At 33.4% G+C, this 27986-nt stretch overlaps 2 protein-coding genes across 2 annotated transcripts; one reads left to right on the top strand and one right to left on the bottom strand.

Annotated features, from left to right (window-relative positions):
* Window positions 1-1460, top strand: LOC125057686 (inositol monophosphatase 1). The gene has a single exon (XM_047661486.1). It carries the CDS (start codon window positions 383-385, stop codon window positions 1202-1204), a length of 822 nt encoding a protein of 273 aa, XP_047517442.1. The 5' UTR covers window positions 1-382; the 3' UTR covers window positions 1205-1460.
* LOC125057685 lies at window positions 1452-27912 on the bottom strand. The gene is made up of 13 exons (XM_047661485.1): window positions 27716-27912; window positions 26202-27127; window positions 25387-25516; window positions 7773-7898; window positions 6988-7327; window positions 6450-6669; window positions 5807-5984; window positions 5505-5632; window positions 5188-5370; window positions 4409-4736; window positions 4184-4315; window positions 2658-4112; window positions 1452-2492 (listed from the first exon to the last, which is right to left on the bottom strand). The coding sequence occupies exons 1-13, from the start codon at window positions 27727-27729 to the stop codon at window positions 2342-2344; spliced, it is 4311 nt and encodes a 1436-aa protein (XP_047517441.1). The 5' UTR covers window positions 27730-27912; the 3' UTR covers window positions 1452-2341.
* Window positions 27913-27986: the final 74 nt, after the last annotated feature.

Raw genomic sequence — 27986 nt, 5'->3', positions numbered from 1 at the left:
TTGTGTCTTGACAATTACAATGATCGAAATTTTATTCAATCGACATTCGCCAATCTGTGAATTGTAATGATTGATTTGATTAATTTTACTAGAATCGAGAATGCAAATTAGTGTTTTTACGCAGTTTATTATAATTTTCGCTTAATATCTGTGTTTTAAGAATCGTTTATTTATATTAGACTGTATCCTACAAATTTATTATCATTGTGGTTTTTTTTAAATATAAATATATACAAAATATCGTTTGTGATAGCGGTCTTTAGTCATCGGTAATTGCTTGGTTTGCGGTTTTAAATTGACACGAATACTACTACACTATATAAAGGACATTCACCAGAGTTCCCAGGAGTGTATTCTAAAACATATTTCTAGTTAATTCACGATGTCGGACCAAATCGATGAATACTTTGACGTAGCTCTTAATTTAGTTAAATCCGCAGGAAACCTTATAATAGAGTTTAGAAATGGTTGCAAAGCCTATGAACAGAAATCCAGTGATATCGATTTAGTCACTGAAGTAGATAAAAATGTAGAAAAGACTCTAATGGATGGTTTGTCAAAAAACTTTCCTACCCATAAGTTTATTGGAGAAGAAACAGTATCTGAAGGCGGTCAGTGTGTTCTCAGTGACGACCCGACGTGGATTATTGACCCCGTAGATGGCACACTAAACTTCATTCATGGTTATCCCCAAAGCTGTATTTCTGTTGGTCTAGCTATTAACAAAGAATGTGTCGCTGGCATTATTTATAACCCGGTTCTTAACCTATTATTTACTGCTAAAAAGGGTAATGGTGCATTTTTAAATAACAAGCCTATACATGTATCACAAACCAAAGAATTGAGTAAAGCATTGATATCATTTGAAGCAGGGACTTCTCGTGATCCTGAAAGATTGAGAGTTATGTTTGAAAATTTTAGAACTCTAGTTGAGAAGGGACATGGTGTCAGAACAATAGGCTCTGCTGCTATGAATATGGCAAATGTGGCTTTAGGAGGGAGTGATGCCTACTTTGAGTTTGGTATTCATGCTTGGGACATAGCTGCGGGAGATATTATTGTTCGAGAAGCAGGTGGAGTTTCCATTGATCCAGCAGGAGGACCTCTAGACCTTTTGTCTCGTAGGGTTTTATGTGCAGCAACTGCTGAACTTGCTCAAGAGCTAAGCAAGTCTCTACAGCAGTATTACCCTGAGAGAGATTAATCTGGCTGATACTATATTTTATATTACATAAAGATCTATTGTAATGTACAACATACATGATCTGTATTTATTCTAAATGTTTTTGTTGTCTTATATTGCTATGATATAACATGTGAATATTTTTTATACTTTGTCTAATTTGATCCAAAATATATAGTAAGTAGATTTAAATTATGTGAATTGTACTTACACTAATGATAATTTAAGATATTTATGTTACCAAAGGTATAAAATAAAAATACAGTGATTTATTGTATTATATTTATTGAATATACTTATATGTCTAAGGTTCTAGATAAATCAAAGTCTATGTAGTTAAAATGAAATTAATATGATCTGATTGTTAACACATTATTAGTTTTCAATAAATATTATTGAAAAAACTTGTTTTTTTTAAATACAAACTATTTATATATTGGGAAGAGTTATAGTAGTTTGGTTCGGTGGTTCTATTATCAAATAGTCTAGTCTGTAATTGTTACACATAAATGCATGTTAATTGCAATTTAAAACTTTGTATAAGTTACCACTAATCATAAATTATATTTTCCAATATTAGGTACTAATATTATTCAGTCAGTTTGATCACTATGTATAGGCTATTAAAGAAAATGAAATCAAATGTCATAAGTAAAATAGTCAGTGTTTTTAGTCTTTGTTCTATAAACTAGGTTTAAAGTACTTAGTTTTATTTGTCGCGTAAGTCATCCATAATAGTCGCTATAGTTATGGTAAAATTCAGGTCGAATTAGAGTCAGATCAGTCAAGTCAGTCTCCCAAATTACCCAACTCCCAAGACTTCAAGCGTCATTATATATTCCCAATTGGTTAGTCATAAGTCGTCAATCAAAGCATTAAGTAGTCACCTACTCCAGTTGAAAATATTGTATTTGTCAGAGGTCTGGGAATACTTGAGGTCTTTAAATTTATAAATATACCAAATAAAATTAAAAGCCCCATTATAAGTCATGTCAGTCAAAAATTGCAGTTATCTGTCACAGTCTGCAGTCAGTCATCATTATAAAGCACTTGTATTTTACAATACACTCTTGCCGCGCAATTTACATTATCTTTAATTTATATTCACCTAAACTGTGCATACCTACAAATATGTTCAGTAAATATCATTTAATGATTCTATTGTCTTCCTAAACGTCTTTTCCCAGAGAAGTCCATAGGGCGTGGCAGCTCTCTAAGAGAAAGTGGGTCCGTCTTGACAGCCGGCATCCAGTTATGTAGGGGATCTATTAACTCTTCTTTCTCTTCGTAAACCGCCCATTGGGTTGGACTATAAATAAAAGATGTTTTTACGCAAAACGACAATATTAAATAATGGTTTGATAACTAAAATGTACTGCTTAATTTAATATTTAAATATAGGCTAGGTTGATAAGATATGCTAACATTATTTAACCGCTATCAATTGATATAAAAAACAAATAGCAGCACCTACCTGCTCTCACTAGGAATTATATCGAAGGTCACGGAAGGAGTTTTCGCAGAATTCATCGGTTTCTTTTCTCGTTCTCTTGGTCTGTCAGTCTTTTTATCATCTAAAGCAGCAATTTTGTTTGGGACGGAGCGTTCTTCTATATTTTCTTTGATTGTTTCGTTTTTTTTAGTCAAGTCATTTTCTTTTGGGAGGCTTTCATTGTCAGAGTATTTCTTTAATACGTTGTCTACGTAATAGTATTTAGTTTTAGTATTTCGAGTCATTTGGTCATTGTTATGTCTTGTTGGACGTTGGGAATTAAAGGGTCGGGTTGCAGATTCATATAGGAAAAAGGTTGATAATTTTCCAGCATTCACACCATTGTCAGTCACCGTATCTTGCTTTTCATTACTAGTAGCAAAATCTTTACTTACTTTGTCATCATTAAAGTCCTTTCTTATATTTTTTTCTGTCAAGTCACCCCTGTAAGATCCTACATAGCCAAAAGTCAGTAATTTGTATAAGTTTTCTGTCGTTGAGTCAAAGTTTGGAGTTTTTTCAGTCACAGTCATAGGTCTATCAGTTAGTCGAGTCGTAATAAGGTCGTCATTGGATCTAGCTGAAGATTGAACTCCAGTAACAACTCGTGCGTTATTCCTAGATTCATAGTCATGGTCTAAGTCACCCCTATTAAAGTATGGTCTATTAGGTCGTCTGTAAGTATCGTCATAAGTCTGGTAAGTCACTTTAACTACATCTCTGTCATAGTTTCGCCTAGTCGTCTGCCGCCAAGACTGAGTTGTTCTTGGGACATAATTGATGAGGTAAGTATATTTGTCAATGTTTTCAGTCACAGATAAGTACGGTCTATTTGGTCTTTGTGGCAAGTTATTGATTACAACAGATTGTGCAGTTTGCACGTTATCATTATATCCATATTGTTTATTAGGACTGCGTCGTGTGTTGATATCATCGTCATTAAATCTTTTAGTTTTATTTCTAAAGTCAAGTTTATCGTCAATACCCTTCAGAGTTACATCTTCAAGGGAATCAGTGTCATTAGTCGTTGAGTCAGTCAAATTAAGTACATGAGTCTGTTTTTTAACTTTAGTCTCGTCTTTTCCCAGATGTGTTTTAAGAGAAGAATGATTTGGCGTAATCTTTTGCTTTTTTGTTGTCGTTATAGGGATTGAGGTGGATGGTTTTGGCTTAGAGGTAGTCGAAGGATCTTCGTTAGCTTTTCTAAGTTCATTATTTGAATTAATTTCTACCCACGCGGAGAGGTCAAAATTGTCCAGGTGATTGTTGAAGCAGGAAATTCGGTTATTGTCAGGGTTGTCAGGAGAAAGGAATACAAAAGGTTGGATGCTGTCAATCGTGTCAAGCGTACGACATAGTACTTGTGCTAGTGACATTCGTCTTATTTGTTGTAATTGTGCTGGGGTGAATGACGATTCACTGCCACCATTTTCATACCTGAAATTTTATATGGTAATATACAATATAATTGATCTAATTCATATTATAAATGATTGTTAAATACATACCAGAACCGATCACCTTTACGTAAATTTGAGAACTGTTGAGCGATAATACACGCAAAGGTTGGTCCAACCAGACCCCCAATGACAGGCCGTTCAGACATTCCTCCGGTGAAGAGGTCAATGTCTTCGACGTTCCTGATGAATAAAAGGTGTACATAATTATCACCTAAGTTATAATTTGTATGCTTCGCTATGTTACGTGTTTAGGTGTCATAGAAAAAGAAATACTTGTATAAAGCCTTCATTTTCCGCACAACCCTCGCCGGCATTATTCTTGACAGATCATCGAAGTTTTCCACAGATGATAGACCACAGGGCTCCCTCCAAGACGTGTATGGTGGTACTCCGTGGTCTCTCCCTCTTTGGATGTTGATTGCAGCAAGATCCATACCGAAGTCGAAGTGTGATGTTTGGAATAGGTGATTGGTTAGTTCTTCCGTGATGAATTCATCTCGTTTCTGTATGGGCTGGTTCATCATACCGAGCATCAGACGGTCTACGGCTCCCATACTCCAGATGTTTGATGGGTTTGTGTGCTCATCGTGAAGTGATACATCTGAAATAAATTAGCAGTTATTTAAATTCAAGTATTAATAAATCTCTTTTTATAGAGCCAAAAAATGTACTTAGATCAGATTTCAACTTCGTTTAATGAAATAAAACATATTTAAACAAAAGAAAACCATGAAACAGGCGGTTTACACAGTGGCGTAGCCATACCACCTGGGGCCCATGGCAAATCTTCTTTCGTGGCAATTCTTTTGATGGGGCCCTATCAGTAAAAATCGTCCCTACTCAGTTTAATTTTAAGAAACTTCGAGATTTAGGCGAGAGGGAATGGCCTGAAGTCCCCACGCTAGCCCAAAGCATATCGGGCTTCACATTCACATAATATCTCTTGGGCAGGGGCCCTCTTCGGTCGGGGGCCCGTGGTATTTTGCCAGCCCAGCCACCCTATAGTTACGCCACTGGCTTTACGTTTAAGAAACGAAACAAAATACTCATACTATTTGCCATAGGTCTGTGGAAGCGGTCGAAGCGAATCATGGAAGGTTGAACCAGGGAGTGGCCAAAGCGGAAGGCGGCTGATGCAAACGAACTCGCTGGACTTGGATTGATCTTGGGGTTGTACCCACGGTAGTAGCCTTTCTTCTGGGGCTCTAATTCGAAAAGATTCATCACCTCCGGACCTAGAACAATAATAAATTTATTAAAATTTAATTCCCTTAGAAACATATTTTGTTATGATGTCGTTTTGTCACTTTTATCTTCGAATTACGAAACCTGCAAATTAAAGAAGGTTAAACTAAATTATACAATATACCTAATATAATTGGCAAAAACTCTCGATAAGTAATATGTTGTATCATGGCGCCAATGATTTTTCTTGTCTCCTGGTATATTTTCTCATCGCTCCAGTGCGGATTTAAGTGGGCCAGTTCTGTTGCCATTCTGAAAAAATATTATTATTAAATCTTCTTGTAAGATATTTTTTAGCATTTACAAAGAATAAATATTATGTTTAAAATTACTTTTATTGCAACACTATTTTAATCTCTCTAAAACTACTGTTGAATTGTTTGTTTTGGTTAATTTAATTATACATTCGTGCAAACATAGTTATACCTGTTGTGTTGTCGTAACCACAGAATGTGAGCAGCTACAAGGCCTGGTTGCTCGTTGACCCTCGCGTCACCAGACTTAAAGCAGTCAGCAGACAGAGCTCCGCCTCTGCACAACTCATCCCGTCTTTCCGTGGGCAGTAGAGGGCGCCGTTGTTGTACTCGCCCGTATTGAAGCATACCTAGGGTTCATATTTTCAATTTTACTTAAGGATTTGAACTAATTTCAGGGAACTGACTGAGTAAAAAGAATAACTATAACTATTGGGAGTTACAGAGATGGAGACTGGCTTTATACTTGAAATTACCTGTGCTATTTCTTAATAAACCTTTTTTTTTCTCTGCGGATATTTGCAATCAGCCCTGAGGCTAGCGAAGCTGTTCTGTGGAGTGACTTCCCATTGGAAGCATCTACTCATCTTCTGCCTAGATTTACTGCCGGTCTTCTAGCTCAAGAATATGGTGACGTTTTAGTGGACTCACATACTGTCTAGTGGTGAGTTGGCGAGCAAGTTCGTTCGGGTGAGAGCTTAACCGCTCTTTGTATTTAGCTGCCAGTCCCCGGATTTCCTCTTAATAAAGCTAATTTTTTATATTTTATGGAAGAAGGCTAAATAACTAGACCGGATTGGTGAATATAAACGTACCATTCCTAAACAATCGTAGTTTGTCGGACTGCCTTGCTGAGCTTGCATATAGCGGAGATCCGTCGATGTACGCTGACACCTGATTGATCTGCTCACGCCAGCCAATTCGGCAGTCTTCTTGAGGCGCCGGCGAAGACCTGATGAAATCCAGGCACCTCACTCCACGAGGTCCGTAAAAGGGATCCGAAAGGGGTACAGCTATAGGAAAGCATTCAGGATGCTGAAAAAAAAGGGAAGAAAATAAACATCTTGCTGAATTGAATATAAGCTACATTACGCTGAGTTCAACGTAGAAGTTAAAGTAAAATGCAACAGAACTTTAATGAATCTAATAGCATATACTCTAGGTGTTATAGTTCCGATCGATTTTAAACGGGAAGAATTATAATATGACTACTGCCTCGTCACTTAGCATAGCAATCAGCACGTTAGTTTATAAGGAATTTAAAGAAATTTGTACCCCTTCAGGCACCAGGCACCTTACTGTGACATTTTTGTAATGTTTTAGCAATAATAAAAAAAAGGTTGTGGGTCTTACCAAAAATTCCTTAGGAATGAAATCTCTTCCACCATCTTTGCAGCATCTTGGCACAGATCCATTAAACCCTCTTGATTGTGACGACGATACCATATCATGGTCTAAAAATTGACCCCATTGCATTAGCAAGTGTGTAATTCCGGGGTTTTCTACGTTTTGATCTTCGTGCACTAACGCACTGATCTCACGGGCTGATGGTAGGAGGGAGCCGAAGACAGATCTCCTTGGGGCTTGTATGCCGTCGGAGTACACTGGTGGGAGGAAACGCTGGACTGGAGTCATGGTTGAGCCCCATCTTGGGCGGTTTAAGTTGTTGCAGGTGCCATCGTGGGTACGGTACCTGAAGAAAAAATATAACATTATAGATATTCTGGCAATGTATGATTAAAAACCTTCATGATAAGTATGAACGATTTCACACAAAGATTATTTTGTTATTGTATATATATTATTGGGTGAATTACATTTCTTATAATAATTAAAAAGAATATAATATTAACAAATTGTCTGGGCCTCAGATTTTTGTATCTGTTTCACGATCATTTAGCAATCTGATAGACAAGTTGGTGATCAGCCTCCTGCGCCTGACACAGGTCAACTTTTTGGGGCTAAGGCAAGCCAGTTTACTCACGATGTTTTCCTTCGCTGTTCGAGCGAATGTTAAATGCACACAGAAAGTCCATTGATGTACAGCCGCTGATCGAACTACCTCAGAGATAAACGTCAGACGCTGAAGCCGACACTGATCCTAAAACCTTAATATACAATTTCAAAAGTCAACATACCTCTTGGAGGCTGGTGGACATTTAGGTGGACCGCGTAGTGGGCACTGCTCGAGGAGAGGGGACTGACGAAGGGCACTTGCAGTTGGGAATTTGATTTCATCTGTGCGACTCTCCAGGGTGTCTCCACTGTGAAAAAAATCACATCGTTTTAATATGTCGCGTTTAAATCAGTTTTATTGATATGTGTAGTTTTCTTGAACATACTAGCCAATTCTGGAATGCGATTGTTTTACAGAAAAAGAGAGAGCGCGCAGTATAAGAACCCTTTTGAAAGATAGAAGTTGAGGGAGAGAAGGTTCACCGGTCTCCTACCTAAATGTAGTCTACATTTTGTCGACATTATATTCGATCCTTGTAGAATGCGAAAGTGATCCCAAATGCCGCTTTGATGCGGTCTTTGTGTTGGTACTACACAAGGTGGTTTTAGTGGGTTATTTCACCCGGTTCTCTGAGAAGCAGAGGGCCTGGAGTGTTCTACTTGAACCCCATTACGCGAGTTATGTTTTTTTTAATTGAGGTGAAAATGCGCTTACGCAGGCCCGCGCCATAGATGTCGAGCTTGGCGCGGGGACTGTGGGGCTGCCACCGAACTTAACTCGCGTATCGAAAAATAACTTGAAAATTAATTGGAAATGTTTAAAATCAATTAAAAGATTGATATCCTATTTATTCATACAACGAACTTCAATACGCGTTTACTCGACGTCTCACATTAATCAATATCTACATATAAAGTATATTTAACATAATGTACATAATTACATAACCAAACGCTAATAACAAATACCATAGCTTTTAACAAAATTTCTAAAGTTACGTAATAATATGCAAGTCATATTTTTTATGAGTTACGAAACGCGAGTGAAAGCGCATATTTCATGTCGAATGTGTTTAGATAAATATATGTTTTGATTGTGATTAGCTTTTAACGATAGGGAAAGTTTGAGGAAGTGGAAGTAGGAAATGTCTATTATTAAGCCTGGTTTTAAGTTATTTATTCCTACTTTTACTTATAATTTTTCAAGTATCTGTTGTACGTATATTGGATATTTGTATGAAATTATTTTTCATAAAGAGTAAAATAAAAATATATTCAATTTGATTTGGATTTATTTTCCAAGGACATTACACAAGTTGTAATTCATAGTTATAACTTTATACAGCCAAGTTTCAAATCCAAAGGCATACTACACAATTGCGATTATAATCTATCTCGCTCTTACAACATGATTACTAACATCGATGAAAATATTGATGTGTTTTACAACAGTCTGCCAAGTTATCGTAACCTTGTTTATCACGATCTTAATCTCTCTCGTGGTTTATTTTGTTTAGGGGATTATTGTTATTTTTAATGAAGTGAAACTTCTTTATCGGGGTTGGAAAAAAATTTTGTGTAACATTTTTTCGTTACGCGTCACATTTTTCGGTTACGCGTCACATGTTTCGGTTACGCGTCACATTTGACCGTTACGCGCGTCTTTTTCTTGTCCCTACGAGGGTTGATTCAAAGAGATTCTAAACCATTAATAACAAAAATGTGTAATAACGATAACAATGATATTAAAAATTCTATTACAATTTATGATTTTAGTTTTTATTTTGTGGTTGTTTGTTAAATTTTTTCCTTTGATATATGGCTTATGTTCTAATATAATTGATTTGTATTTGTATGTGTGTTAAATTTGTAATGTCATATTTTCTTGTATTTATTACGCATACACATTGTTTTAGAACGTATAAAAAAAAATAATATAAAATACAACATTTGTTAAAATATCTTTATCAACAATCTATACGATACTATAAAAACCGAAGATATTATCAAAAAATTTCCATTTCATCTGTCGTTTATTTTAAAAAGCCGTAAATACACCTGTCACTATATTTACATGAGTGAAAGTAACTTTCACTGCCGTTGTAGGCATTGCATAGGTTATTGGCTTAAGGTCGCATTATGTCTGGTCCCTTGGGTAGCGACCCCGATATGTGGTTAAGGATAACGTTAGGTAATGTTACGTGTGCTATGACCACCTATTTCTTAATAAGCTATTTGGTTATAATAACTAATATTTCTGATTAAAAAAAAAATCTGGAATTTGAGGCGGTATAAAATCGCCCTATTAGCACATTTAAAGTTTGTTAGACTAGTTTAGGTCGACTATGACTTTTTTCCAGGTAAAGAGTATTTAGTTGCTAGTCTGAACAGTTAAAATATATCTAAAACAGCTTAGCTGTTAATATTATAATATATTTTATCCAAGACCAATTTCTGTTAGAAGAATTAAATAAGCATAAATTGATTAAATTCTACGGAGCCGCCATTAAAAATGGAGCAAAATATTGACGGAATGATACCCTAGAGACGGAAAACGAGGAATAGGCCGACAATGCAAAAGATTGGTGGACAAACACAAATTAACAGGCTACACCTGGAGAAGAGTCACAAATGATAGAGAACAGTGGAACGGGTTAAATGACTTTGCCAAGAGGCACACCGAACTCCGAGATATACTGTAGTGAAGATATATTAAAGATCGCAGATCATCACAGGGTTTCGGAATATAAAGGCTATATTATAATTATAAATTGATCATGCGTGGTTCAAGGATTTTTAATTATTCTTGTGATTATTCTTAGATTTTTATTAATACACCACTTTTTTTAAAGTCTGTATTACAATATTTCACAATTAATTTTTATATAAAATTTATAATGTGAAAGTTAACATTGCTAATATTTATAATTTAAATATTATAAATTTTAAGGGAAACGTATTTACATAAAAATCAATAGTCAGTACTAACCTTCCTCTTGGTAACTTTAGTCAATCCAGTCATAGTGTAACGGTCACTGTAAGTCATAGTCAAAGTCATTTAGTCATCACAGTCACAGATATCACATAAGTCATCAAGTCATCGTCAGTCTTATTTTGACTAGGGCGCGCAGAATTTGCCGCGCGCTGTGCGTGACGCCATGTTGCGCGAGTTACTGCAATGGCGCGAAAATCGCATAGCGCTAAAATACTGCCACTTCCACGAGATGTTTCGTAAGAGGTGACAACCGGGCTTTAAATCTATTAATGTAACTGCAATATGTGATAATTAATTTAAATTGAATGGGCTTGACATTTTCATTGAGTGTTTTTGTGTTTAGATTTTTTTACTTAATATTACAAATTCTGTGTTATATTGGAATAATACAAGTTTAAATACAAGTTATGGTTTCATTTTAATTTTTGTTACAATTAAAAATTTGATAGCTATCCCAATGTTGTCTCTGCTTTACAGATTGCAAGGTCACGGGTCAACGAGTGACCAGAGTATTAAAAACAGTGTCGTATTATTTATTACTCAAAAGTAGCTTTTATTACAAATTGTTTTTCGAAATTATTGGCCCATTGTTTGTTCAATCGATTGGAAGAGACGATTAAATTGAAAACATTGCTAATATTTTGCAGCGTTAACTAAATTTTATGAAACATCCGATTTCTAAAAACCGTTTTTGTTTGAATATTTACTGTAGTATAATCTTTATACATTATATAAAGATTAGAATAGTATATATTAGTTATTTTTTACGATCTTTAATAAAATCAGTTGGAGAATTAAACGATAATGTCTTAGATAGCTTTTTATCCTTTAGTTGTATGCTACAAATTTTAAGATTATTGAGGCGAGGCAATAAGCTTCAAGTATTAAATAAAATCGTTATAGATCGCAAACTTTTCCTAGCAAGAGACGATGGCAAGCGGCCGGATGGGATTCTCGGACAAGCAAAATAATTAGGGCGGCCGCAGTCCGCAGAGCAGGCGGAAAATAATAAACGGCTCAAGCACAAAAGTCTTTCCTTCAACTTCGCTTTTCTTCCCTTTGGAGTAGATGCTTGAGCTGTGGGGTTCAAGTGCACCGGCGCTAATTAAAGATTTAAGTTGGCGCCTAGTACCTAGTACCGGTGGGCGGTGACCCCAGAGCTGGCACTTTCCTGGCTCAACGGATAAGTATCGCAATACAGTGAGGAAATGCTGCCAGTGTTAAAGGTACACTGCCACAGGGACCAAACTTTTTAAATTTGTTTTAATTTTAATTTTATTAAATTTTAATTATTTAAATTTTTACTATGTAGGTTAAGAAAATTATAAATACTGTATATTTTATTGTTATGATTACCAATAAACAATATATGTATTGACTTTAATATTTTAAAAAGTTTATTAAAACTAGTTTTGTACAGTAATAGGTTTGTTGAACTTGGTAATGTTCATGTTTGCGTGTGTTATATTTCCTTGTAAAAGTTAAACTCAACAGCCGTGAAATAGTTTAAAAACGCATTTTGTTGAGTTTGATAAATAGGCATTTTCATTTTTATCTACATAGATTTTATAATGTATTTTCTTAATTATAGACTAAAAACACCCGTGTTAAATTTAAGAGAATCGCAAAATAATCACTTATTTTACCTATTTTTATATGCTAAACTATTTTTTTATAGAACAGTGGCAAACGGACAGGAGGCTCATCTGATGCAATCGCCGGCCAAGGACACAAAATTCCAGAGGGCTTACGAGTGCTTCCTTAGGTCTAAGTAGACCACAGACAAATTGATATCCGTAACAAAAAAAGGCAATCCATCAAGATTTTCGTCAGAGTTACAATACCCTACAACAAGTATTACGTCTGTCGATTTGTTCGTCCATAACTGTTGCGAGTTACGTAAAACAATAAAATCTATATTTTTATGGTGGGTTCGCAACTGACCTGTCACGCTTGTTAGGATTTCCTTTGTTTTCACCTACTTTACAGAAATAGGATTTATTCTTTATTATAATAAATCGTTTATTTGCAAAGAAGGTGGTACATTCAAGTTGATTAGTTATAAAAAACCGTACAATCAGCAATAAAAAAGTACACTTGTCAGAAGTGAAACTTCTTTGGCAAACTAATTTTTAAGTTTTGTTCAGATTTATACAAATCTAAAGTTTTAGATTTCCGAGACTTAGTGGGCGGGAAAAAGGAATTTAATGAATTAATTGTCATTAAAATATTAAGTGTCGAAAATTCATACAAATTATAAATTTAATTTTTTCAATTTATTTTTACAATAAAAACACGTGGCAGAAAATACTAATTATTTCATAAATTACGCCTAAAGAAGTTTCACTTCAATAAACATGCAAATGTCATATTAACTTATTTATAATTGTTGTCAAAACTTATGGTCTGAATACTCTCGACATTATAAAAACAACTTGCCTTTAAAAATTTAATCACCTTCCTCTTGAAAGCATGTGATCTATAACTTCTGGGAAGGTTAAAGTGGAAAAAGTTTGAAAGTTTGGCGTACTTAACAATTTTTGAAATACATCATGATGCAACATGCACCCACAGCCGTGATGATCCCTCGGTAGATACATGCAAGTTTCTTTATAATAATAGTTTTAGAAACTTTTTTACAGCCATAACTGCTTTTCATCATCGTCATCATCAATACAGCCCTTGAGGGCCTTAGCCTCCTCAAGTACACTTCGCCATCGTAATCTATCTTGTGCCCACCAACGCAGCCTCAGTCTACCGGGTTTTCTCTTGCAACCGGAGTGCTAGTTCAGAAAGGACCATAACTGCTTTTACGATAAATAAACCTGGTACTGTCAAAATACTCGGTATTTGTAAAAAAATGCTCAAAGAATACCTTTATATGACATTATTTAAAATTAACTTGTTACATTGAACAACAACAAGAATGAAATGTTGAATTTCTTCGTGTAATTGACTTTTGCCTGTTAGTTAATTTTTTCCTATTAATATTATTATCAGATTTTGTACGCTTACAATTACATTACAATAAAATTACGCCACGTACATCATTAAAGTTCTCTGGCTTTAAAGTTTCCGTTAACATAACGAAGTGGACGATCAAAAGTTCTAGATACGTCTAAGTTATAATTATAATGAAAAGTCAAATAACTAAAAAGACCAGTTTCTTTACGAAAAAATACTTTTCAATCTTTAATAGAACCAGTTTGGGAGAGTAGCCATTTTAATATAGCTACCTTAAGTTTACCTTAAGATTTGAGAATTCAGAAACGTTTGACAGAATGACACGTTAGACATGTCAAAAACAAAAGACTAAGGGTGAGATTTAGAAACAAGACGAACGAACTATGACACTATTATCATATTTGTAGTCAGAAACATAAATTGGGTGACTAAGCCCAATTTACTAGACTAAGTGACGAATTCGACGCCACTAAAAACACAATCATGTTTTCAAAAATACAGATAGGTAAATAAGAAAATAATAAAGCTTTATATTACTCTAGATAAATAAATAAATTTTTGTTTGGTTTCTCAATTTCGAACTTCTATTTTGTTGATTAAAAAACGAATGAATTTATTTTTGCCTTACAATTTTATATTTTATATCATACCAAAAGCAATAGAACCCAGACTTAGCGAAGTTTGACAGGAACAATATTTCTGGCAATTTATTCCCTATATTTAATAAAAAGACTAACTGCCGAATATGATCTTAAATTAATTTGTATTCTAGGCTGATTATAGTTTATACATTGAGAACTTTATTTATTTGTAACACAATATACACAACAACTAACAGTTGTTGTGTATATTGTGCGAATTCGCTCTGAGAACAGTGCGTACATCAACACTTTTGATAAATGTTTCTGAGAGAATTGCTTCAGCGTTAATTTAATATTGATTAAAAGACATTAGAGAGTCTTATGTCAGTAAAATGTTAAAATTTCGTATCTCAAGAAGCCAAAGGTCATTCACATCATGTAAATGTTCAAAAATACTTGATCAGCGAAAGTGAATAGAGGTCGTCCACCTTTTGACTCACGGCATGTAAGCTTAAGGAACGATACAATATATTTAGTTTTCGCATTCCATTTTTAAGACAACACAAGTACAGTATTCATCTCAATAATACACAGTAAGGGAAAGGTTAATATATTTGTGTCTTACGGTATTATTACTTACCCGACACCACCAAATTCGATTTGGATACGTTGTAGATAATATTGCGCTTGCACTTGTAAGTATATCAAAAACGCACTGAATTTTGACGTACAGGCGTCATGATTCGCGCTAAGTTTCGACCTAAAATCCCCTGAGGCTGTTTGTTCCTTTTGGAGAAGTGGATCTTGGGGTCAAGTGCACAGCTAATTAAAGATTTAAGTTGGTGCTGATAGATAGTACCTTTTACCTTTAACCCTTTCCTCGCTCAACGAACAAGTATCGCAATACAGCGAGCGTGTACATAGGGACCAATATTTTGTTCTATTAATTCATTATGTAGATTAAGAATATTGTTATTTCTATATGAATTGATTTCAATATAATATATACCAAAGTATGACAACATCTGAATGACATCAGTAAAAGCGACATACACTAAGTGCTTTCTACTTAATTGTAATTTGTCTAGACTTTTGTACTTTCACGGGCCGTTGCGATTTTGAAAATGGTTTGATATGCTCCTGAAATGATTGCATTGCGTTTCTACACAAGATTAAGTTATATGAATAAATAGTTAAAACTGAAATAATGCTGCTTTTATTTAAAAAAACAGGGCCCGAACGGTCGGACTTTTTCGGATCGCCATCTGATTATAGGAAGGGCATTCTGTTAGTACTTGACTTATAGGTTCTTTTATATTCTTCTGTTATTTTAGGTGTCTTCTTGTAATTTTTATGTATATAAACTTATTAATTATGATTACTTTACAGTATACAGTATAATGTAGTATATACTGTATACAATATATATACGCATTAATATAACCGAAAGTTTTCTACGCACGATGAGTAGGGATCTTAATAACGTGGAATAAGTGATACCTATATCTTATATTCCATAATAAACGTATTTTATTTTATTTTTATGTTTTTAAATATTTTTTATAGAATAGGGAGCAACAATCCTACGAAACGCCCAAAAACGGCAGTCTACGCAACCTATGGACACCCATAGTGGGTGCGTTTCCGGCTTTTGAGGAGTATAACCTTTCTTTAAAAAATTGAACTCCCAGGGAAGATATAAGAGGGTACCTACTGGGAGTCGATTCCACAGTTCGCTAGTTCGCAAAAGAAAGGTCTTGTGAAGGATTCTATGCTTCTTCTATTAACCAAACAAATAAATAAAAAAAATCCTTATCCTCTTTGTAGAAATTTTCTTAGCTGTTACACATGTGCCATCGTTATACTAATGATTGCATATTTTGTTTGTAATGAATGAGTCGTTATTCCTTAAACAAAAGCACGACCGGATGTAATGAGCAATTAACGTAACGACACTTTCAGCTTTAAGGCTTTAGATACAATAGAAAACAAATATACATATTTAATTTTAATTAGTAGCGGTTTCGTACGGCTAAACATTATTCAAATTATTTTGGAAATAATAATTTAATTTGAAGGACCCTGAGTTGAATTGGTTCGGAAATACTTCAGTGGGCAGCTGGTTCCACATAGAGGTGGTGCGCGGCAAAAACTACTTTAAGAAACTCAGCTGTAGGTATTATGAACAACTCCTCTCCATGGTAAATGTGGTAGAAGATACAGAGTGACCCCCTATCTCAACGCGACGCCAAGGGATCGGAAAGCGACTGTCGTCGACGATTCGAATCGCGCTTCAATCTATACTTCGTCAAGAGGTAGGAGTTCCAGCCCAGAGGTGAGAACAGTAATCGAATAATTGGTACAAGTTATTAGAAGAAATTTTGAGTTAATTTTCTTTAAGTTCTTAATAGTAAAATAGTCAAGATTTTTTTAATAAAAATTAAGTATGAAAGTAAATTGTTCCCAGTATACGTCGACCTTTCTCTATGACGGCTTCTGCGATGACGTAACGCGTCATAACTCATTACACGTGATGCGCATGAGCACATCGCTTTGATTGATTTACTATTTCACTTGCACTGTCATTTAAAATAATGATGAAATTATACACAGATATGTCATACAACATATGCCCGCGTATTTGCATCTCTTCTTTAATCTGTTTTTTTAATAATAATAATAGTATCCCGAAATCCGCTAAACGCTGTTTAAGTTTAAATCTGGATGTATTTGTTGACTGAGATTTGCGCTACAACCTTTGATCTTCCCTTAGATTTCTGTATTATCCTTTTATCATTCTCCTCCTCCTCATATCATAGATATCATTATTCTTCGTACGTCCAATCATTTGTCATCTACCGATTTTTGGAGGTTATGTTAGTTTTCCTCAACCACTGTTGAATTGGAGTTCCATTACTGCATAGCCGGGTTTGGAATTCTCGGTCTTAGATACGTAAAAGTACATATCAATATAAATAAAAATGAATCACAAAATATATGTTATGCGCAAAACTCGAAGAGAACTGGATCAAATCGAGTATTCTTACTAAAATTTAGCCCTATTTAGTACTTAAGTTTTATTCCGGAATAGCGAACAGTATCTATAGAAAATGTTCCATATGTATGTAACTACTAAGGTAGGCTAAGTAAAAAATCATATTCAGGCGAACGAAGATAGCGGGGCAGCAAATAAATTAGAACACTTTGAAACATTGCTTATAACAACTGAAACGGGTAGATTAGATAATACTCATAAAACATGATCTCTTATTATGCATGAATAATATGTATCGTTAAATATTTTCCCATTAAACAACTTTACAGGTTAGTAATACAATTACAATTCCTAATAAGTGCGATTATTTATAAGAATGTGTTTTTCTCAACACAATAGCGACAATACGTAATTTAAAATTGAATTAATCGATTTCCAAGCAACAAAAGATTTCTAAATAACCGGGTTATTATGAGTTTTTCAAATACACAATGGTGAGAAGTTGGGTTATATCGAGACTCAGGGAAAGTGTAGTTTGTTCTCATGATTATCGTTTTCTTGTTATATTCCGATATTGGTATTATTGATTGCCTGCTTATATTGCGTCACAATAGTTCTAGTTTCTACGATATTTTAATCTTAACAAATTTTTTTTAAACTATTATTTATTTTTTAGTTAATTTTTTTTTATTTTTTTCATTTTTTTTTCGGATTATTGCATTGTCATCGATCTTTGACAGGTGCGCAGTTTGAATTAAATCTGTCCGTTAAAAGTGGGTCAAAACCGAGTCCGAAGGAGTATAATATTAGTTACACCTGCTTTGGTTGGGGCGTTGTTAATTTAAAAAAATCTTTATAAGTATATAAAATACCCCTAAGACAATATGAGCTAACAATATGAGCATGTAAACGCTAGCTAGGCAAGACGTGAAAATTTGAATGGAATATCAAGATAATTTTCTAAAAGATTAAATTAATTACAATAGCGACGTAGCATTGTTATCGAGACAATAGGGAGAGCTGTCTCTGTACGTTCGAAAAAAGGTGTATCCATCTGATAGCATTCATAAAGTGTTGACAAAGCATCTTTGTTGAACTGACATTAAGGGATGACTCGGAATTTATATTAACGTATCAGACTTACGATATATAATAAGGTATAGAGAGAAATCTGTTTGGAAATGTTGCAAAAAGTCGATCTATATTAAATTTATAAATACATACATATTTAAATACTCCATCTTGCCCTGTATGTATAGTATGATTATTTTATTCATAACATGTATGTATTAACATTTAATTTTAATCAATTTAGATTTTATTCCTATGTAATACATTACTGTCACTAAATAAATATAGAAAGACAAGATTACATACAATGCAATTTAAGGCTTGATTTGTTTAAGCTGTATATGCTGTAAAGGAGTATTTAGAGTATCCATAGCGTAAACCTGCATCATGAGCACACCCCACACACACACCATCACGTACATTGACACTACTTTCACATCATCACACAACACAGCCGAATTAGGTGTTACATTTTTTAATTGATTTTTTTCTTTAAATGTTTGAATCTTTTTGCATATATGCATTCCATCGTTGGCTATATATTTAGTATAATTGTTTTTAAATATGTATAATTTATGTTAGCTGTAGGATAACGAAATAAATAAATAAAGAAAACAAAATGAGAGCAGTCTTGTTTTTCAACTGTTAATTTAACATCCAGAACGATTTAAAAGTATTATCTAACGTATAGTTGTAAAAGTACTTCCTTTTTCAACAATTTACATACATATAAGAAACACACAAGATCGTACAATCAACCGGAAGGCGCAATGTATTGGTTCGATAGCTTCGCGGTTTCCCTTTCAAGTGCAAGGTCTGCTTTCACAACGCACTTTCCTTTTTATTTACATAATGCAGGGTGTGTTTACAAAGCTATATATTTAAGTAATGGAGAATAAAAATAATCTGTGCATTATAATGATGTAGGAATTCGATATTGGTTTAGTAGTTTCGGAAATTTTAAGTTACAAACAAACTACGAATCTTTCTTGTAGTATAGTAAATCCCATTTCACGGTAACTGTAGCACACTTTTGTCTCTTTCTGCTTAATTGAGTTCCGGTTGCATTGAAGTTTACTATGTTAAATAAGTGTTAATAATGTTATCTTACTCTGATAATAAAAAATTCATTGACATATTGATTAAATTTGCACTTTAGTTACGCTGTCACAATATTATAATTATATATAAAATATGTATAATATTTATTTCTGCTGAGAGATTTTCACTCTTTAAATAAATTTAGAATATTTATATGAAAATAGGAATAGGATATGGAAGGTACCAAGAGGAAGAAGTAGAAGAGGACGCCCCAATAAAAGGTGGATGGTGGTGGTGGTGGAAGTAGAAGCGTTAGCAGGAAGCGATTGGAAAAAGAAAGTCAAGAGATATTTGGAAAAATCTGGAGGGTTTTTATTATTTATTATTAATGTCATATGAAAATAAACATTTATTATTTCAAATATCATCGTTACTAAAATAGATTAAGTCTATATTTCTCATTCAGTAACGATATTAAACATAGCTGTTATCCAATAAAAACATCGTAATCGAATATCACAAAAATAATTATGAAACCAAAATTCTACTTCAGTTACGCTTCATTACTGTAACATTTTATCCACGTTTATAATTGTGTAGGAAGTGTCGTTATTAATTTTAACATTACGTTGAAAGGAAGGCATTAATCATAGAATTGAATAAGAACGTAGAAAACCCGCGAAATTATTAAATTATAATATACTATTTATAGTTTCGGAGGAGTATGGAAACGAACATTGTGACAGAATAATTTTATATATTAGATAAAATTACATCAAATCAAAATATTTTTTTTGTTTTTTTACCTTTAATATTTGGCAGTAATACTTTTTTTTACCATGGCTATGGTATTTGCGCATTCCCCCCACTTAAATAGCTACAGCATCCTCTCTGCTACTCATTGAGCCGGGTAAACCCACTAAACACTCCTCGGAAGCATCCAGCCTTACCGCATGAAGATACTCCTAGGGTCGCTTGTGGCAATAATACCTAAAAATTTACTGCAAGTGTACATGTATATTAATTAGGAATTTTCTTGCAATTTTGTGCGTTTGATTACGCACTATTCCATACTTTATAACGTTTTCACTATTCCTATCGATAATATTTTCTCCTTAACTGCAGTTCACCAATTACTATGATCAGTAAACTCCGCGTAGCAAACCAGTATTTCTTGTGGCTTTCTATAGCTTTCGATACCACATAACTAATAAGGACTTACGTCAACTTTCTTGGAAACTTGACGGCGTAAATGTTTATAAAAAACTTGATTTTTACTTAGTTTATGTAGCAAAAAGAGATAATAATCTTCTTTGAGATCTCGTCTAGAACAAAAAAGATCAGCTTATATATATATCGCGCGATAATTATTTCTGCTAAGAGATTTTCACTCTTTAAATAAATGTAGTATATAAAAATAGAAATAGGATATTTAAAAGACCAAGAGGAAGAAGGAGAAGAGGGTGCCCATAATAGAAGTAATAGAAGCGTTAGCAGGAGGCGAATGGAGAAAGAAAGTCATGGGCAGAGATATTTCGAAAAAAGCTGGAGGCTTTTATTATTTATAATTGATGTCATATGAATATGAACATTTAATTTTAACATTCTGTTCCGGCTTATTCATTAACAAAAAATGTTTACTAAGTTGTTAGTAGCAAATTGTCGTAACATTCCAATTTTGGAGACATCAAATTGATTCTAGATAATTGTATGTATTGTGGAGTCTGCTTCCACGGCTTTCTACCGTGAAAGTGGAAGTAACGACGACAGGAAACTGCGCTTGCGGTTATACTCGTTTTGAGTTATGATAAATATATGTAATGACTAGATTTTAAGAAATTTTATGACCGGTCTTGATAAATTATAGATATAGACATTAGACATAACATTTATTACTTACGAAACACACAAAATAATAATAATCAAAAAATAACAAATAAAAATAAGGAAAACAACTACTATAAGAAACAGATAAATAAATTGGGCGGATCTAGACTTGTGAGATTTTTGTTGTATACTTTTTTTGTTGAGTGATGTATTTGATAACTGCGATGAAAATTTGATTGGAATTACGAATAACGCAGCGCATACTTCCATATATGGGTCAAGTTCTGAGATAGCAAGTGTTTTTTGACTAGGCAAGAAATGAACATCTTTTTATGCCTGACACCATACAAGTAAGTGTTAATTACCCATTTGTGTACATTTGGAATTATTACGCAGATAAATAAATTACCTGTAAATTACTTATCCCTTTTTTATATAACAGGGGGCAAACGGGCAGGAGGCTCACATGATGTTAAGTAATACCGCCCCCTATGAACACATTGCCAGAAGGCTCGCAAGTGCGTTGCAGGCCTTTTAAAAATTGATACGCTCTTTTCTTGAAGGACCCTAAGTCGAATTGGCTTTATTATGAGAGCTATTATAAGGCATTATTGTTGCTTTATTGTGTGATTGCTTTTTAATTTAATTTAACTGTCATTATAATAAATAAACTATTTTTCATGGAATGTTTCTGATCAGTTTTACAGTTAGATATATTGTATGTAAAGGATTTTATAAGTTCTATTCATACTAGGGTATATATTAGGGTAAATAATATTGATCTTCAATACTCTAATATCATAAATGTTAATTTCTTGTACTTGTGACACATGAACAGAAATACACACAGCAGTCAGGTCGCTTCGAGAAGCCTGCGCAGTGCTCAGAAAGATTCTGAGCTTATGGAAAGCTAGGCTAGTCTAATTAGCTTAATTTAACGCAAGGGCCAAATGTGCGTCTATTTGGAGAAATTAATACCACACTACATCATCATCTTTCAACAACCGAATGTCTTCACAATCACAGCAACTAAGCGCATACAAATTCCACGACAATTCAGAGCCCATGGTCTCAAGTAATTTGTATTCGAGTGAGTATCAAGTTTATGTACAGTCATCGTTCCTTCAACCAACAATGTCGTGTTTCGTAACTGACTTTAGGCGTTTCATACTCGAGATGTAGGAAACGATATTCGTATAAACAGTTAATATAGTATGTATATATTTATACATCTTTTATCTTTGGGCTTGCGAGAGAAATATATTTAATACATTGCGTAATTATAGCATACTAATTTTGTTTTTCTTTCTATCATATCAGTGACAGAATAATAGATTTTGGTCAGAACCAAAACTAGTGTGACATTTATTGAAATAGTTCCTATATTTAAATTGACTTCCCGCATCCCTGGGGTTGTAGGTTCCCTCCGGGTGTGCAGCAATGGATCTTACACTCGCATGTATGGCTTAGGAAAGCATCGTGAGAAATCGGAATAGCTCAATACAAATAATCGATGACATGCGTCAGTCTGTGACATAAAAATGATCAAACAAATGGTTTCAATCTGAGACCATGGCTCATAAATTTGCACTATTGGATCACTTTTATCGATCACGATTATATTTATTAGCAAAATAACTGCTAGAAATGAAATGACAAACTTTAAATGATGTTTATACTTATATTTAGTTCCAAATCAAAGCTTATTTAGCTTTAGACAATTGGTACATTCCTAAACGACACAAATGTTGTTATTTATAGAATATATATTTTTTGACATGAGTTTTAGTTTTTTCTTAGTATTTAAATGTCCTCCACTTAATTATGAAGTATAGATATTTATATTTTTTATAGAAGGAAAGGGAAAGAGGCTTTCCAGGTATAAAATGATATCACCGCCCATGGACTCTCTCAATCCCAAAAGGCTCGCAATTGCAGGCGCTTTAAGAATTGGTAAGCTCTTTTACTGAACCATAAGATTAAAAAGATATTAAAATAAAAAATCTTGTTAAGAAAGCAATCATTTTAACCCTTTTTTTATCAAAGAGATTTAAAATTAATAGGACAAAAGGTTGTTTTAAAATTGATTATGAATATAACCGCGCAAAACGCTCGCGTATAAATAAGATAACGGCCATCTTGTCCAGTATCGTTACCTTTTTAAAAATCAGCTGTTGTCATGTTATGTCAATGTCATTGCTTGGGACTGTCTTTTGTTGTTTTATCAAGAGATCGACAGTAATTATATTAAATTTTGTGTATCCTTGGATTAACGCGGGAAATAATTTGAATACATTGTGTAATTAGACCATAGTTGTTATAATTATCTTTCTATTATATCTGTAACAGCATCATAATAATCTATGTTTAGAGTTTACTAAATTAAACCTGGCCATAAAATCTTTATAAAAAACAGACAAACTAAGGCTGTTTGTTAAATCTTTTCTTTTGTTAAACTTGATGTGAAATTGACTGATGTATTGTTCCTATATTCAAAATATGCGTCCAGCGAAGCATCGTTGGCCTAGAGGCTTCGATATCCTAGGTTTGAACCCCGGCTATGCTGTATTGGACTATAGCAGTAGATTTTTACACTCGCGTACGTACACTGGTACGGTGAAGGAACATCGAACGAACACCACTATGACTTCAAGTGCCGGTCGAAATATATATATGTCTACATTGGAGAAAAGAAAGGTCCGTACTAATTTTAAAAGGCATACAGGTACTAACTGATACCTAACATGAGAGTCCACTTGCCTATTCTGTACCGATGCGCAAATAGTATTGAACGTAACTGTATTTAATTATGAACCCGGGCAGTGACCATGCCATTAATGACTTCATAAACGCCATGTAGGGCATTCCCTTCTAATCAATGCAGTAATCTGGTAATACCGGTCAGCAGATGAGCCATTTCCTGTGCAATGTTGCCACATTCATTTCTGATATTATAAATCCGAAAGTGAGTTTATTATGCGTTGGCTACTGATTGTTGGTTGGTTTATATTCTAATAACACATACATAAGTAAGAAACACATTTTGTGTAATATTATCTCAGCAAGACAAAATCACTTCAAATAAATAAATGTTGTACTACAATTTAATACTACAACTTGTTTCCTATATTTATGCATGTATATTATTACTCGACTTATATATTTTTTTTTTCAAAAAAAAAATTAACCATTGGAATTTAATTATTATTAATAAAACCTTTACCTGTTTAATCTTTTTAAACATACACTTTATACTTTTTCAAGTGACTTTTATAATAACGGAGATATCACGACGAAGAAGTAATAATCTATGCCTACAATAATTGAACTTCTAATTACAATTTCAAATGATTTTCCGCCGTTCGTCCTCGCATCCTTTTGACCTTTATGTGATATTTAATAATGAATATGTATTTCATTTATAACCCGTAATCCAAAGGTTACGATTTGATAGAAATCTGAGTTTTATTATGTTGATCTGGGTTAAACTTATAAACATAACTAGTTTTCATTAAGAGAGATTTAAAAAGGACAAATAACTAGTGATTAGACGTTTAAAACGTAAATAACAAAAACATTTAAGTCCCCTAACCTCGCATAGGAGTATGAGGCAGATATTTATCTGTACAAGAGATTTTTTTTAAATGCCTATATAAACATAAACTTGAGTAAATTTACCTGAGTTTGAAAAATACGTTTGCAGAATATGTCACAACTGACCTGACCACTATGAACACAAGTAACATTAGTAATTTTTAATAAAAATGGTTTAAAGAGGGTAAAAATATATACGCGCTTCCTTTAAGACCACAACATTTAGTTAGATTACATCCGCTATTTCATTACAATCCGGATGTCTTAAGTTAATAAATTTGACAGCGTGCGATTTATAGTTTGCTAATATAGATTTATGACTAGAATGCAAAATAGTTATAAATAGGTTCAAATAATTATTATGTGTAGAAATATTGAAGGTCGAATCATAAAAAGTGTTTTATGAATGAATAGTTTAGAATGCTTTAGATTCGAATCCTGGTGATTTGTTTATCAAATCGATAATTTGTTAAACGCTTATTCATTTATTTATTTTTTCGACACACAACAATGGAGTGACTCACTAGCTACACTTTAATGTGATGTTATTATCGCGTATATTCGTATTGAGTAACAAGACATCAGCGATACACTACGGTATTAAAAACTACATCAAAATTTTACTTAGATGACGTTATTAAATTCGTTAATCTTTGATTATGATTGGGTTGGTTTTGCAAATAGTCCTTTAATAATAAGTTTTGAAAACTGTAGTCAATTTGGCTTACCTTAGCTCTTTTAATTTAGCTGCGGCCAAGACTGATGCATAACCATATCGGGAGTACTTCTCGAGATCTTCAGATGGGGCATTAAAAGCTGCTACATAGCGGGCGGGGCTCTTATCATCGAGCCAATAACCTAAGAAAATATAAAATTTCAATAAAAAATTTGGGACTTTTTTCCGATACAGAAATTTTATTTCTTATTATTGTATTATGTATTTTAGTCTGTATAGTCTGTGGAAGTTGATACATTAAGATGGTTATTTAATTTAATGAATGTTTTTAAATTTTAATAAATAAGCTTTTTGTCAGTATAAACAAACTGTTATTGAAAGCAATGTTTTTATGACTTATGGGTTAAAATAATTTGTTTACCATTATTTTATCAAAAAGTCCAAAATTAAAAATATTACTTCTATCGGTCTCAGTTACGTGACACAAAACTGTCAGGATCAGTCTAGCCGGTGACGGTATCATGCTTGTAAACACCTGTCTAATCCTACCATGTTGAGGTTGTTTTTCATGGAAATAAAAGTAGAGTATTTAAGTATTTTGCCTTAATACCTTTTTAGTAAAATGTTTTCGGCTTGTAAATTTTTATATCTTGAAAGTGACTAACTATTAAGTTTTGACAAAATAAATGAATAAATTTATGCTTCTCAGAATCTTGCCAATTAGTCAATTAAATTGCCTTTATATTGTCTAGACAATTTATAAAATAATAAAAGTAGAGTCAAGTTTTCTCTCCAAGTCTCTAATTAATTAAATAAAAAAGAATATTATAACATTTAAAATAGTAGCAAATGTCAAGTTACGCTCACCCATTGAGTATAATTTAGGTTCCACAACAGTGTAGAGTTCAGTCATCTTCTGCATTCCATATTCTGCCGCTTCCAGAATATCTCTTATCCCTTCTGTCGTCACATTATGTCCATGTTCTTGTAGATCGTAATAATCAGCTTCCAAGTAATCATTTCGGTCACTTAGATTTTTCACTGTTTCTGTATTATGTGTTGTATTATCTTTATCACAGTATTTTACAAGGACAGTTGATGTGTTTTTCGTTTCAGTTACGGAGTGATTTTTATTTTCATTCTTTTCTATAATCGTAATACTGTGTAGCTGTTTATTAACAGTGCTATTAAATAAAGGCATGATATGTTTAAGAACCTCTATTATATTATTACTTGATGTGTTTACTGCGAAAGTATTATTAGGTTCAATCGTTAAAATTTCTACGTATTGAGAACCGACAGATGTGTTGTTACTAAACGTGTGTTTTTCATTATACGCATTTTTCGTATTAGTACCATTGCTTTTCTTGGGAGGTACTCCGTCAATTTTTTCTTCTATCCCACTTCTGATTTGGTTGACAGTTATCAAATGATTGTTTTTTGAAATAGTCTTGCCATCATTTAATATTATGGCTTCATTCAAATGCGCAACTTGTGTATCTCTTGTTATATTTTCTTTTATCCTTTTTATTGATTCTATAATGCTATTGATAATATCTTCCTGTATTTTATTTGAGCTATGATCATCAATGTTATCAATGACTTCTAAAAATAGCTTAGCCGATTCGTCGTCCTTGAGACTGGTATTTGAGTTTGTTTTATTATGTTTTTTAAATATATCTTCTATAATTCTCGTAAAGGGACAATTATGTGTTGTATTTTCAACAGGTGCATCACTAGTTTGTCCGTAAATAAATAGGCTTAGTAATATTGTAATTAAAAATACATATGTTCTGAAAATAAAAATGTACTTTAGTTCTGTTGTTTTTATCCATAAATCTAAACTATTGAGGAATAATCGACTGAAATCTTGCATAGGACAGCTAGCATGAAATAAATCAGACTATGTACAGGTACTATGACTAATGATTGTAGCCAGTGGCCATCACGAGATTTCTTCCACGTATTGAAGGAAAATTGTAGTTATTATACAAATTACAACGGTGTTGCAATATGATGCAGATGAGTACTATTTTAAAATGGCTTTTAAATTGATACGTACGAAATGAGAAAGTGAAAAAGAGGTAACACAAATTGCACAGAGTTACGTGTTTTTACTTAACTAATATGGTAACAGGGAAGTCTATTTAAGGGGCACACAAGCCAAATATTGTATAATATGTTGCTTAGAAGTAATGAGTTCATTCTGTACAGGCTATTTTTACTTATACGGAATTTATATTTTTTTTCGAATCGTTATAATTTTTTTTCCAAAATTGTTTATATTTTATTTATATTAATAATTTTTGTAACGTATCACAGATAATAGAGGATAATCTCGCAACTTGTCCTGTCAAAGTCAATAACAGATAATAACTAACCTGACCAATTCCATATTTGAAATCAAATCAAAACATCACTAAGCGACGACACAACTTCAATTCGTCCGGAAACCTGCGGATCACTGATCGAATCGAACTGGTTATAATTAATAATAACTGTTCCTGAATTATTATATTACGTGGTATCGTTTGGGAATTTATTCGACTCCCATGTGAGTCCCGGGAGAGCGATGAGATAGGACTAATGGTTACATAATGGTGGATGGAAGAAGTACTGTTATGAGACCTCTGAGGGAACGATGATCTCGAC

This window comes from Pieris napi, chromosome 17 (genome assembly GCF_905475465.1).
Source record: "Pieris napi chromosome 17, ilPieNapi1.2, whole genome shotgun sequence".
NCBI classification, from domain to species: Eukaryota; Metazoa; Arthropoda; class Insecta; order Lepidoptera; family Pieridae; genus Pieris; species Pieris napi.
The sequence above is the reverse complement of the archived record's forward strand: the minus strand, read 5'-3'. Positions and strand labels throughout refer to the sequence as shown.